At 40.3% G+C, this 14184-nt stretch overlaps 1 protein-coding gene across 1 annotated transcript; it reads left to right on the top strand.

Annotated features, from left to right (window-relative positions):
- Nucleotides 1–7076: 7076 nt before the first annotated feature.
- Nucleotides 7077–12522, top strand: LOC119263673. Its single transcript, XM_037539847.1, has 9 exons — nt 7077–7286; nt 8731–8786; nt 8899–8973; nt 9085–9162; nt 9292–9390; nt 9497–9544; nt 9636–9716; nt 9837–10375; nt 11847–12522. Exons 1-8 carry the CDS (start codon nt 7112–7114, stop codon nt 9984–9986), a joined length of 762 nt encoding a protein of 253 aa, XP_037395744.1. The 5' UTR covers nt 7077–7111; the 3' UTR covers nt 9987–10375; nt 11847–12522.
- Nucleotides 12523–14184: the final 1662 nt, after the last annotated feature.

Below are 14184 nucleotides of genomic sequence, written 5' to 3'. Positions count from 1 at the left end.
CAAATAATTTAAGTAATTAAAAAATGAAGTTAAAATAAGAATGCACTAAAAATGTACATTGGGTAAACAAAAATTCATGCGTAAATATGCAGATTTCACTTTGCAAGTATTTTACAAATTCAAAGCAGAAATTACTGTCTGTGTTTGCAGTTATTTGCACTTCGTCAAGAGAAAATTCAGGTTCCCTGAGCTGCTGCTGCTGTAGGTAAATTTAATTTGGAGCTTTGTTTTGTGAAGTTCAAAAGAGGGATTTGCTTGTGAATAATTCTCATTAGGATAAGTGATACTGCTTCTGAGAGCTGCTATATTTCTCTCATATACCATATACACTTTGCTAAAGCAAGGGGAATGTTTTGGCTTTTTATGAGAGTGATTGCAATTCTGTGAGGTATGAAAGATAAACACATAAACACATAAATGAAAACACAAATTTATTTTTATTGCTCATCCACTGCTAGCCTACTTTGTCCTAATGACTAATTGCACCGAGAACAAACATATCCTGTCATAAATAAAGGTGTTAAGCTGTCTCTGGGTCAGTGCCCCTTTTGTTACTGGGGTGGGACCCTCAAGGGTCCACCTCAGTACCTTTAATCAGGGAACATTACTGTACCATAATCCACTGAAATGATATTTTCTAAGCTGTACTAACTCCACACACCCCGTCTCGTCTCCAGGCTTTTTATTTACTGTTCTGTTTTAAAACAATCGATTATGGAAAGGTACAAATACGAACTTTTGACCCGAAAAATGTATTTAAGGTTCACAATCAGACATTAAAACCACTGTTGTACATCTGAGGAAACGTTTAGGGGTTAGGCTCCAAATTATGGTTTGGGGTTTTAGGGATAGTGCTGTGCTAGGTTTAAGGTCATGATAAAATAACAGCTATATAAATCAAGATTATGGATTGTTAATGTGAGTGAGGGAAATGGGAAAATGTGCTCAAGTGCCTACCCTGATTCAACCTTCACCTTGTTTGGCAATAACATTAAGATTACAGATTCTTTATGTAAGTTCATACATTCAGTGACATTCAGTGCAAATCAACATTAGGGCTTTTTAAGTGAATTTCATGGCACTGTATTTTCACCATCATGGTAAGTGTGTAAAGGACATTTAAAGATCCTAATTAAATTCAACACCACCAGCACCAGTGAACATGAAAAATATTGAATTACGGATTTTAATGTAAGTTAAGGGGAAAGGAGCTTTAGGGCAAAACAACATTACAGTTTTGTAAGTGAATTTCATGATATTGTATTGTTACGAACATTATAGATGGATAAGGAACCTTTATCAACACCTCCACCTGGGGCAGGTCCTTTCCCCTTACGTTGGATGGTGTAGTGGTTAACACCTCTGCCTTCTACGCTGTAGACTGTGGTTCAATCCCCTACACTATACCAATACGAGTCCTTGGGCAAGACTCCTAACACCACCTTGGCCTCCCTGTGTAAAATGATCAAATTGTAAGTCGCTCTGGATAAGAGTGTCAGCCAAATGCTGTAAATGTAAAATGTAAAACATTTAACAACCTATTTGAATTAAATGCAATGTCTGTCTGTCTGTCTGTCTGTCTGTCTGTCTGTCTGTGTGCGTGTGTGTCTGTGTCTGTATGTATGTTTTTTAGATGTAGTTTTATGTGTAGTCAGAAGAGCCTCTGGATGTTTTCCTCTCTGAGTGTCACAGTGGAGTATCACAACTACTCATCACCAGACTGGAGACTCGGCAGAAAATTATCATAGTTATATTGTTCAATAATCAAGTGAAATTCCTGTTTTCAATATTACTATATTTCTTACTATATAGGCGCACTTTGTAGTTCTACAATTACAGACTGGAGTCCATCTGTTTCTCTGCTACTTTGTTAGCCCGTTTTTACCCTGTTATTCAGTGGTCAGGACTCCCCATAGACCCTCACAGAGCAGGTACTATTTGCGTAGTGAATCCTTCTCAGCACTACAGTAACACTGAAGTGGTGGTGGTGTGTTATTTTGTGTTGTGCTGGTACAAGTGGATCAAACACAGACTGAACAGACTGACCATTCCTGATAGTCATGAATTGTGAACCACTGGACACTGTCGTCATATGATTTTCTTCTTCATCGGGAGCAGCATCACCGCTGCCATCATCCACATCAAGACCTCAGTTCCATTTCCCTGGTGGAGGTCACTGAGGTAGTTGGTAAGCTCCTCAGTGGCAAGGCACTGGGGTGGATGAGATTTGTTCAGAGATGCTTAGATTCTGTGGGGCTGTCATGGCTAACACGCCTCTGCAATATTACATGGACCTCAGGAACAGTACCCTTGGACTGGCAGACCAGGGTGGTGGTCTCTATTTTTAAAAAGGGGTACCGGAGGGTGTGTGCCAACTATCGGGGTATCACACTGCTCATCCTCCCTGGGAAAGTCTATGCCAAGGTGCCCGAAAAGAGACTCCGACTGATAGTTGAACATCAGATTGACGAGGAACAATGTGGATTCCGTCCTGGCCGTGGAACAATGGGCCAGCTTTTCACCCTCTCACAGATTGTTATGGGGGCATGGGAGTTTGTCAACCCAGTCTACATATGTTTTTTAGACTAGGAGAAGGCATATGACCGTGTTCCCCGAGATATCTTGTGGGAGGTCCTCCGGGAGTATGGGGTACCGGGGCTACTACTCCGGGCCATTCGATCTCTGTACTCCCAGAGTGAGAGCTGTGTTCATATAATTGGCATTAAGTCAGACCCTTTCAGTGTTAGCATTGGGCTCCGCCATGGTTGTGCTCTGTCTCTGCTCCTGTTTGTGATATTCATGGACAGAGTGTCAGGGTGTAGCCGGGGTCAGGAGGGCATGATGTGTGGAGGCTGGAGGGTGGTGTCTCTGCTGTTTGCAGATGACGTTGTTCTTTTGGCTGAATCACATGGATGCCTCCAGCACTCGCTGGAGCGGTTTGCAGCTGAGTGTGAAGCGATTGGTATGCGGGTCAGCACCTCCGAGTCCATGGTCTTAGCCCAGAAAAGGATGGCATGCCCACTCCAGGTAAGGGGAAAGGACCTGCCCCAGGTGGAGGTGTTGAAGTATCTTGGGGTCTTGTTCACGAGTGATGGGAAGAGGGATCATGAGATTGGCTGCAGGCTGGGACAGGCGGCAGCAGTAATGTGGTCACCCTGCCGGATTGTAGTGGAGAAGAGGGAGCTGAGCCAAAAGGCAAAGCTCTCTGTTTACCGGTCGGTCTACATCCCGACCCTCACCTATGGTCACGAGCTATTGGTAATGACCGAAAGAACGAGCTCGGGAATACAAGCGGCAGAAATGAGCTTTATTCATAGGGTGGCAGGCTACACTATTTGATAGAGTGAGGAGCTCTGTCATCCCAGAGGAGCTCAAAGTAGAACCGCTACTCCTTAGTATTGAGAGGAGGTGGTTCGGGCATCTGATCCTCCCAGTGTGGGTGTACCAGGCACAGCCTACTGGGAGGGATTATATCTCCAAGTTGGCCTGGGAGAGATTGGGGTCCCTGGGAATGAGCTGGAGGAAGTTGCAGGGGACAGGGTTGTCTGGGATTCATGCTCCCTCAACTGCTACCGCAACCCTATTTGGACTAGTGGTTAACGATGATGATGATGATAACTTTCAGAGTTTCGAATTCGTTTTAGACTGGATCATTGAATTTTTCACCAAGACAATGTCAGCTAGTGCAATGAGACAAAAGAAAAAAAAGAATTAATATTTAATCACATTTATCAGTATGTAACTTGTATAAAGTAATCTTTGTACTTGGACACCAATGTAAACCTTTGTTCTTAAAATGTATGTATAAACATGAGTTAATTTCAAGTATATGAACATTTATCATAAAAAAAATTACATTTTTATGGTTTTCCTGGGGACAAACCACCTTACTGACAAATTCTAACTCAATTTCTTTTTTTTTTTCAGGAGTCATGAAAGGGCCACTGACCTTGGCTTTGAACTTAAAGGTCACTTGGGCTCTTCTTTGGGTCACCACTCTTTCTTAAGAACATGTTAGAATAAAAGTCCTTTGCTGTTCATTTTGATGCATCACATGACTCATCATTTTTGTAGGTTTATCAAAATGTAATATTCAACTTCCAACTGTCTTACAGCAAGGCTGAGATATGACTGTGCTGAAGCTACATATCTGTTTAGTGACATTTTACAACACTGCATTACATCCTCCCAGAGTTTGAAGAAGGAATAGTACAGAAAAGCAGGACATTATCCAGATGACATTGCAGTTCCAATTTAAGATTAAATGTGTGAATATGTCCATGCAGTTCTCCTAAACTGTTTTACAAAAACATTTATGTAGCGTATTAACATAATTTGAAGCAAGTATAATGAAGATTTTGGCCTGTATTTGCAGAAACCATTTAGATGACTATTTTCTTCCCATGCTTGTTAGCACTGTTAGCCTAGCAGCCCTAATACTACACTAAAGAAGCAGAACTTGGACATCAAACATGTCTTTGTTTACTGACTGTATTTGGAGTGAGCAGAAAACCCAATGAGTCAGACTGTTCTGTATAATAAAGCAATTATGATGGTTTGTTTACCTGTGAAGAATTTCTGATTTATTCTAATAAAACATGAAGATGACGAGGTGGACCAGGATATGACAGGGTGGACAAGAACATTTCACATTTACAACATTGGATGTAGTTTCATTAACAGTGTGTCCATCATAAACACCTCAGCTTATATTTGAGAGAGGAGAGTGACTCTGGGTGAGTGAGGGACTGAGTGTGTCTGTGTTTTGGTCATGCTGACTATTTAAGTGCTCTTGTTACAGTTTGATTCTTTTAACATTAATAGTTTAACAGTTAATAGAAACTATTAATATTTATTATATGTTATGAATTATATAATTAATTATGTAAAACCAAGAATAACAACAATAAAAAAACAAGCACATGACATGTACATTATATTGCCAAAAATATTTACTCATCTGCCTTCACACGCAAATGAACTTGAGTGACATTCCAATCTTAATCCATAGGGTTTAATATGATGTCACCCCACACTTTGCAGCTATAACAGCTTCAACTCTTCTGGGAAGGCTTTGCACAAGGTTTAGGAGTGTGTTTATGGGAATTTTTGGCCATTCTTCCAGAAGCACATTTGTGAGGTCAGACACTGATGTTGGACGAGAAGGCCTGGCTTGCAGTCTCCGCTCTAATTCATCCCAAAGGTGTTCTATTGGGTTGAGGTCAGGATTCTGTGCAGGCCAGTCAAGTTCTTCCACACCAAATTCGTTCATCCATGCCTTTATGGACCTTGCTTTGTGCACTTGTGCGCAGTCATGTTGGAACAGATAGGGGCTTTACCTAAACTGTTCCCACAAAGTTGGGAGCATGAAATTGTCCAAAATCTCTTGGTCTGCTGAAGCTTTAAGAGGACCTTTCACTGGAATTAAGGGGCCAAGGCCAACTCCTGAAAAACAACCTCACATTATAATCCCACCCCCACCAAACTTTACACTTGGCACAATGCAGTCAGACAATTACTGTTCTCGTGGCAACCGCTAAACCCAGACTCGTCCATCGGATTGCCAGATGCACAAGCACGATTCATCACTCCAGTGAACGCATCTCCACTGCTCTAGAGGCCAGTAGTGGCACTTAACACCACTGCATTTGATGCTTTGCATTGCTCTTGGTGATGTAATGCTTGGATACAGCTGCTCGGCCATGGAAACCTATTCCATGAAGCTCTCTGCGCTGTTCTTGAGCTGATCTGAAGGCCACATGAAGTTTGGAGGTCTGTAGTGATTGGCTCTGCAGAAAGTTGGTGACCTCTGCGCACAATGCGGCTCAGCATCCGCTGACCCAGCTCTGTCATTTTCAGTGGCCTACCACTTTGTGGCTGAGTTGCTGTCGTTCTCAATCGCATCCACTTTGTTATAATCCCACTGACAGTTGACTGTGGAATATTTAGTAGTGAGAAAATTACACGACTAGACTTGCATGGTATCCTAGCATGGTATCACACTGGAATTTACTGAGCTCCTGAGAGTGACCCATTCTTTCACTAATGTTTGTAGAAGCAGTCTGCAGGCCTAGGTGCTTGGTTTTATACACCTGAGGCCATGGAAGTGATTGGAACACCTGAATTCAATGATTTGGTGAGTGAATACTTTTGGAAATATAATGTATGTGTCCACCATGTCATGGCAAGAAACATGACAGGGTGGATAATGACAAGTTAGATATTTTAACCTTTTTACAGGTCTTCAGTGCATTGTAGATACAACAACATGACTGTTGTGAAGTCAGTCATGTACAAGTTCGCTTTCTTAAAGGGTCAGACATCCCAAGATGACAAATTGGACAGCAGAACTTGAACATGTGTGAACAGGTAAATACATTTATGAATAATCTAAATACCTAAATTATTTAAAATCATTTTTTACCTTGATGAAAAATATATACATTTTATAAAGTTGTTATTAAAGTTAACTTAAAAGACATTCAATTTAACCATGAGCACCTCAGACACGTCAAAATCCATGTCAAAGGTCTAAAAAGTACAAAATGTATTTTAAGGTGAAGTTTAATATTCTTAAATATTTATAATAATGTGTTCATTTAGAGTGAAGCATGAACAGGTTCAGTAAAGTGAATCAAACTGTTTTCACTCTTCATCTCCATCTTGTCTTTTACTGTCTTTCAGGGACACTTTCCTGTAAGACACAGCAGGATTGAGACTCTGATTTGTTCCACTTGTAGAGCTATTTTACAGTAAATACAGGCTAAATCTCCTTTACACAGAGCTACTGTGTTAATCTCTCTGTAAATTCTCTACATCTTCTTTCTTATTTGTCTTATTTGTCTCTCTGTCTGCAACAGTTTTCAAACCACAAGATGAGTTTAAAGGTGAGATGTGAAGTTTGATGGACTGTATGTTACAAACACTGCGGTCACGTAACTTAAACATGTTTTAAACTAAAGACCGTCACCAAGGTGAAAGAACGTTCCATAGAACACTAAAGAAGCTGAACGTCTAAAATCGTTCAGTCGTTCACCGACACCCAAACGATCAAGCTGCTTTCTCTTGAGCTCTCACTCTCAGCGAACTACCGGAGTCCTTCTGCTTTAAGATGAAGCTTCCTGCGTTCATCTTCGGCGCTCAGCTGCGGCCAGCGGTTCTTTGGGCCGCCGGCATCTCAGCAGCAGCTGTAACGTCTGCTCTTCTTTTTTACAGGTGGCGGATCCAGGACGGACAGCGGACGACGAGGGACGAAGATGCAGCGACCCAGACGGACGGCTGCGACGGTGAGTTAGGAGCGGATATTTCTGCCAGCATAGAGCGCTAAGAGAGACACCTGATGTAGAAAAACGGCCGCAGAGAGAGAAACTTAGTGCTGCTGATCCTGACAGCGTGTTCTGACCTGCAGCAGCTACAGCTGACGGTGGGCTTTAGTGGAAAACAGGTCTGAGGGGCTTCTGGGGAGAAAGACTTTTAAAAAATGCGCTTTTTATTTAAGTGAACGGTTGAAGACTTTAACAGGCCGAGACTGGGTGATATGGAGGGATTTCACTTTGTTTTGTGTCAGTAACGTTAGCTAACTTTAGCCTAAAGCTAATCACTTGTTGTGTCTGTTACTGAGCAACAGACGATCCGCGCGCAGCCGAAACGTGAACACTTCTCCACAATAATGTGAAAAATGTGAGTCAGTTTGTCACAGAGCTGCAGTTCTTGATGTGAAAAGGTCCAAACTAAAGTGTGATAAACTGTAAGATGTGAATGTAGTGAAAGCGCTCAGTGCTGTTTATCAGAGCAGCGTCAGTTTCTACTTCCCAAACGCTTTTAACCAGCAGCGCTAACGTTATTCCTCCTAATAAACAGACACAGACCAGCTCTGTCTCCTCATTATTCACCACCAGCACTGGAATAGCTCATTAGACGAGCTTTCACCAACATTAACACACGAAGTCGATAAGAGGAGACGGGGTAGATCGAGTCTGCTGGGCTTTTTAAAACGCATATTTAGAAAAACTAAAACATCAAAAGTCAACCCACCATTTTGCAGCAGGGATAAATGTAGTCATTATGCTGGTAGTGAACTATGCTGCCTGTCACAGCCCAGATACTAAGCAGATATTGGTCCAATGGCTTGATAAGATCGACCCCCTGTTGGACTGTGAGTGGAAAAAGTGATGGACATGACATTTTGTCTAATACTCTGTTTAACCACTGGTTGGCCGCCTGGAAAACGCTGAGCAAAAGTCATTGGGCTGCCAGTTTTGCCCTCAGTGGGGCAACAGGGGGCTCTATTGCAGTCTGAGAGTTGTCTAAAGACAATAGAAACAGACCGTTAAAACAGAGGTTAGAGTAACACTGGCCTCGTCCTAAAGTTGGGACAGTAATTAGGAAAATTTGTCATCCTAGTATCCTAATCCTAGTCAGGATGTTTCTGTGATACTGTTTTCTGATCTGGAGTTAGGATGAGATCATGAAGTTAGGAACTGTTGTTCTGTGATAGGTTTTGTCCTAAACTAAGTCCTAACAAGTTGTCATGGTTACTAAACAGATGAGATTTCAGAGTTAAGATGTTTCTGTAATTTGGCCCCAGAGTAACAAACGGTCAGATCATAGTGACCCTTCAGCTGCCCTTCATTCAGGAGAGTTGTTGAACATTGCTGCAGATTCTCTTTACACTGTAAAGCCCTTCAGGATCCTGAACATGCCAGTTACTATTTAAACTATTTTCCTCAGGAACGGAGGAACACAGGCTGGCCATCTTACCTTCAGGCTGTGTCCCCGTGCCACAGGTAGTCTTTCTTACTCATCAGTTTAAAATGGCTAAAGGTCATGAAGATAAAGTTTATTCAGACTTGACTACACCAATGTCCCTCTATTAACCACTGATTTGTCTTTCTGTAGGAGGTTTCTGTGCTCAGCTGGCAGCAGGCGGTCTTCATCCCACCCCTTTCTTGCGGAGCGCTGGTGAGATTTGAGGTAAAATTCTGTTCTTCACACTGATTCAATTCAGAGAAAGAATTTTTCCCACTAATATCTGATTAGTACTGCAGTCTCCCCTAAACACTTTATTCTCCTCTGTCCCTGTAGCAGCACTGCCAAGCTTTGGACAGAGCAAACAGGATGTTTGCTTACACCTTCTCACAGCCACGTTTTGACAGCACGAAGGTTCGTTTCAGCTGATTATTTTGCCAATGATTCACTTTTCAGCACAGAGAAACACTTTACTGACTGTTGTAGTTTGATTCTGAATGTGACGATGGTGAAGTTAATGAGATGTTTTCATGATTCCTGCAGCTGGTGGAGTTGAAGCTCCAACACAGGACCATCTGTGAGGGGCTGGAGTCTGAGCACTGGTGGGTGCTCAGCAACGAATTTTATCATCTGTTCCCGGAGGTGAGACTCAGTTATTGGAGCAGGTTCATCATTTCACTGTGATCATGTTTTCTGTCTGTTTTACTGCCTTTTTATTTGAACCTCATGGTGTTCACTGATTTTACAGCTTCCTCCTCAGCACTTTGCTACTGTGGCTGCTGTGGCCTGCATCAAGGTAAAGCTGTAATCTCATTTGGACCGTAAGACCTTTGCTGCCAGATTGCCCTGTTTAGATGTTTTCATCAACATCTCATCTGCTCATTCAGCGTTTTGGAACATCGATCAGCGAGGCGACCTTCTACCTTCGCACTGAATCAGTGGAGACATCACTGCAGAATGTTACTCTGGTTAGTACTTCATTGTGTACTTTTGCAGTTCAGTTAATAGATTGTAACTTAGTAGTTTGTAAAATTGTGTCCAATTATAAATGTAAGCATTTTCAGCATTTCTCTTTGTGTGTTTTGCAGCAAACCAAAGTGGGGAAGACACTGAAGATGGTATCCATTGGTTCAGATGGCTGTTTCAGGACTCACCATTCCAGCAACACCCGGATCCTTGAGACGCCGGCACCGTACATGGTTTCTAGCAAACCACGAGGACCCCCACCAGGCTTCTAATCACACTCTACACTTTAATATCAAACCTTTTTAAGTTCATTATCATAATAACTGTAGTTCTTATAGTGCTAATTATATCGTTTTTTTCTATGATTCTGTGTGTGTGTGTGTGTGTGTGTGTGTGTGTGTGTGTGTGTGTGTGTGTGTTTGTGTGTTTTTCAGATGCAGTTTTCTGTGTAACCAGGAGAGCCCCTGAAGTTTTATCTCTGAGAGAATGACGGTGGATCATCACATCTACTCATCTCTAGACTGGAAACATCCATCCATCCATCCATTTTCTAAGCCGCTTCTCCGTCAGGGTCGCGGGGGGATGCTGGAGCCCATCCCAGCAGTCTTCGGCTGGAAGGCAGGATACACCCTGGACAAGTCGCCAGTAGACTGGAAACTTGGTATGAAATAATATTTATTTTAAATAATAACAGTAACTGTTCAAATCCTGCATGGTTGAATCATTGCAGTGTAATATTAAAGTCATTCAGAGTGGTTTGATGTGAAATAGTTTACTGTAGAGAAATGTTTTCTATGTAATCTTTGTGACAGTAAAATAGTTCTCCATGTGAAAAATTCAGATTTCATAAGGGACTATATTGCCTTACAAAACCTTACAAATCCCTCCACCACAAAAGCTTTAAAAAACTGTTTTACTCTATGACATTGTCTCATAACTACTGTGTATATATGTATATGTACAATGTACAGTTTTGATACATTGGAATTCCCCTCTTAAGGACAGTTTTAGCTTTTTAAAGGCATTTTTATATACAAACACTCTGAAAAGTAACATTTTAATCCAGTCATAAGTTTTTCATAAATTGTATCAGCAGGTTTTTTTTTTTGTTTTATTAGCCTACCTGTTTATTATAAATGATCACACCAGTAGGCATTAAGGGAATTCTAACATTTTAAAACATTAACATTTATAATAGAGTTGTGTTGTAACTCTGGAAGGGCATGTGAGGAGAATATGAAACGGAGGAGTAAGTCAGAGTTTATGATTGGAGTGAATGTGATGGTGTGGGGAGTATGTGATGTGTGATTTTTGAGATTGAACAATTTCATGAGTACAAATGTTTTAATAATAGACTATAAAGTATATTCAGTTCAATTTGCTCCCGTGTCAGTAAAGATGCTAATGCCTTTTATCTTCTGTAAAATGAGCCATAAAAATAACCTCCAGTTAAATTAATCCTGTGCAAATGGAAATGTTAGTAAAACACTATCATATCGTGTGGAAACAGAGTTTCTCAAGTCGGGAGACGCTCAACAAAGTGCTTACTTGTGTTCTCTGACGAAGCTGAAGTCGGCTTCTTATTCGCCAGCTTCTTGTTGGGAATTTTCTTGTTCCTCCTTAAATGATGCTGCAGTTATTATTATAATGCCTGAGAAGCCAGAATGTAACTGCTGGACCATTTAAGGTGGAAGGAGAAAAATCAAACAAGAAGCTGGTGAATAGGAAGCTAACTTCAACTTCTCAGGCTAAAATGCAGCGTTTCTGTCCTGTCTCACGTGCACAACTGAGAACATGTAAACATGACAAAAAAAAAGCTAATGGCAATTAATAACACACTGCATTCACCTAACACAGTGAGGTAAATCATTATGTAGACAAAATAATGGATAAATGAAATGTTTTCACATCTGTTCTACTCTTTCTTGTAGTGAAGGCAGTGCATGAATAAAGCAGCCACTCCCATCTCTTCCATTTAGCCTGAGATTTCTTATCCTGTGTGAATCACTCTTAAACATTACAGATGTCCTCAGGGTGAACTGTCATTGCCCCACCTCCTCATAGAAAGTGCAACCTGTCTGAATAGAGCTTTACTCTGTCTTTTTCTCTCTTTCTCACTGTGCTTCATTCAGGGTTCCAGTGCATCATTCCTCCTGGATTCAAGGCTCTAGACAGCAGTGACTCCTACATGTCTTCAAGAAACTGTGGACTTCAGGGTCTGGACCAGATCAGAGGATGTACGCCGAAGGAAGCCTTGACAAGAAGTGCAGCAAGACCTTTAGAGACTTCACCATCAGCCATCACTGGACTTTATCTCCCGCGTTTATTTTCATCAGAAGCAGGATCGCCTCTGGCATCATCATTATTGTCTTAGCCACAGACCCAGGACCATTGGAGACATCAGGACCCATGAAGAGGAGGTCAGCGCCATCATCACCACTGGACATTATCATCAGCAAAAGCTTCATCATCATACACATCAAGATCTCAGTTATCATCATCATCTTAGCCATGGACTGAGTCAGAAGATGTTACTTCATCTCATCATCAAGACATCAAGCTACCAACCAGCTCAGAGGTTTTTGTGTTAAAGCAGTGAATCTGCTTTGTGTGACACACATGGACTCTTTACTGAGATCCTGCTAGAAGGCTTCCCAGCCTGGGTTCTAGACTATTGGCTGTAGTTACTGTTCTTCAGTTTGTCTATAACTAACAGTTTGGCATCCATGCTCGGACTAATCATCATTCAGATGGGATTTTGACTTTAATAAGTAAAAATAATTAAGATTATATTTAGTTATTGTCAATCAAAATAGTGGCAAGTCTCAACAGTATATAATTATCGTTATTTCTGTTTTGTAAATTGTATTTATAGAGTATTTATAACAACTATAACCCTATGAATAGTTTTCAATAAAGTCTGAATTTATTTCAATGTTACAAACAAATAGATTTGCTCTAATTTTTACCTTCTGTGAAAAAAAAAAGTTGTGAAGTGCATTTTTATACCTGCTAGAATCTGATCAATGTATTTATATTTTTTATTTTGTAGCTGCTATAAAAGGTATAAATTCATTTTAAACAAGACACATTTTCATGGTTTTCCTGGGGTCAAACCACCTGACTGACACCTGTGACAATAAATTAGAGTTTTTACATTTTTACTCATGAAAGGGCTGCTAACCTTGTTATTGCACCATGAAGATCACTTTTTAAAGATGTCAAAATAAAAGTCTTCTTCAGTTGGTTTTGCTACGACATGAAAACTCCCCATTTTCATAGGTTTTATCATAACTGGACATTCAGCTTTTAACTGTCTGAAGCCTTAGATAGAACTGTGCTAAAGCTACATACCTGCATAGTGATATTTTACAACACGCTCCTGCATTAAATCCTTCCAGAGTTTAAAGAAGGAATAATACTGAAAAGCAGGACGTTATGCAGATGATGATGTAGTTCCAGTTTAAGATTAAAAGTGTAAATAAGGAATATCCAAGCAGTTCTTCTAAAATGATTTTATATATTGAGTTTAGGTAGTTTATGAACATAATTCAAAGCAAGTATATGAAGATTTTGGTGAATATTTGTGGAAACGGTTTAAGTCACTGTCAAATTCCAGTGTTTGTTAGCACCATTAGCTTAGCAGTCCTAGGGTCATTATCATATGCTGTGACTTTAGAATCTCAGTTTTTAATTATTTTTAATATTCATCATCACTAAAAGAGTGAAATACACAGAAAATGTCTGTGTGAAACTTAAACACTTTATTTTGCAAGGTCAAGTCTACATCTTATGATGCAAGTCCATGTTGTGTCCACCCTGTCATGTAAAAAGACAACATACATAAATGATGTTTAGAAAGTCTTGTAGAAACTATAGAGTCATTTTCAGAGAGACATGGTGTCCTGTTTTTCACAGTAACTCTTATGGCCCGTCAAAATGATTGGTATCCATAATTACTGTTTACTCAAAAACACAGTAAAAAGATCACAAAAATCTGAATCAGAGACAGAGCCAGTCCAAAAAGTCAAAAAAAGATAATGAAACAGCAGTGGTACCAAGGGGGGATCAATAAACAGAGTCAAAGACTTCAGAAAAAGGTTTAGTTACTCTAAAATATCCAACAGTGGAGGAATCAAGTCAGTACTCAGGTGAGGATGACCTCTGGTGATGAAGGCAGGTATTACACCTGACAAGATTCAGATTCAGATTCCTTTATTGATCCCAGGGGGAAATTGCAGTTGTTACAGTTGCAGCCACTTATGTAAATATATGTAAATATAAACACTTATACTAATAATTTAAGACAATATAGAGAAATTTACAGTATGTACACAAGATTTAAGTACTTATGAATATAGTAAGGTGGCGGTGATTGTGATAGTAATATGAAACATCAGGTATAAAGCAGTTACAATTATTTAAATTAAGTTAGTGTCCCTCTGAGTTATTGCACACACAATTGTTAAT

This window comes from Pygocentrus nattereri, chromosome 7 (genome assembly GCF_015220715.1).
Source record: "Pygocentrus nattereri isolate fPygNat1 chromosome 7, fPygNat1.pri, whole genome shotgun sequence".
NCBI lineage: Eukaryota > Metazoa > Chordata > Actinopteri > Characiformes > Serrasalmidae > Pygocentrus > Pygocentrus nattereri.
The sequence above is the reverse complement of the archived record's forward strand: the minus strand, read 5'-3'. Positions and strand labels throughout refer to the sequence as shown.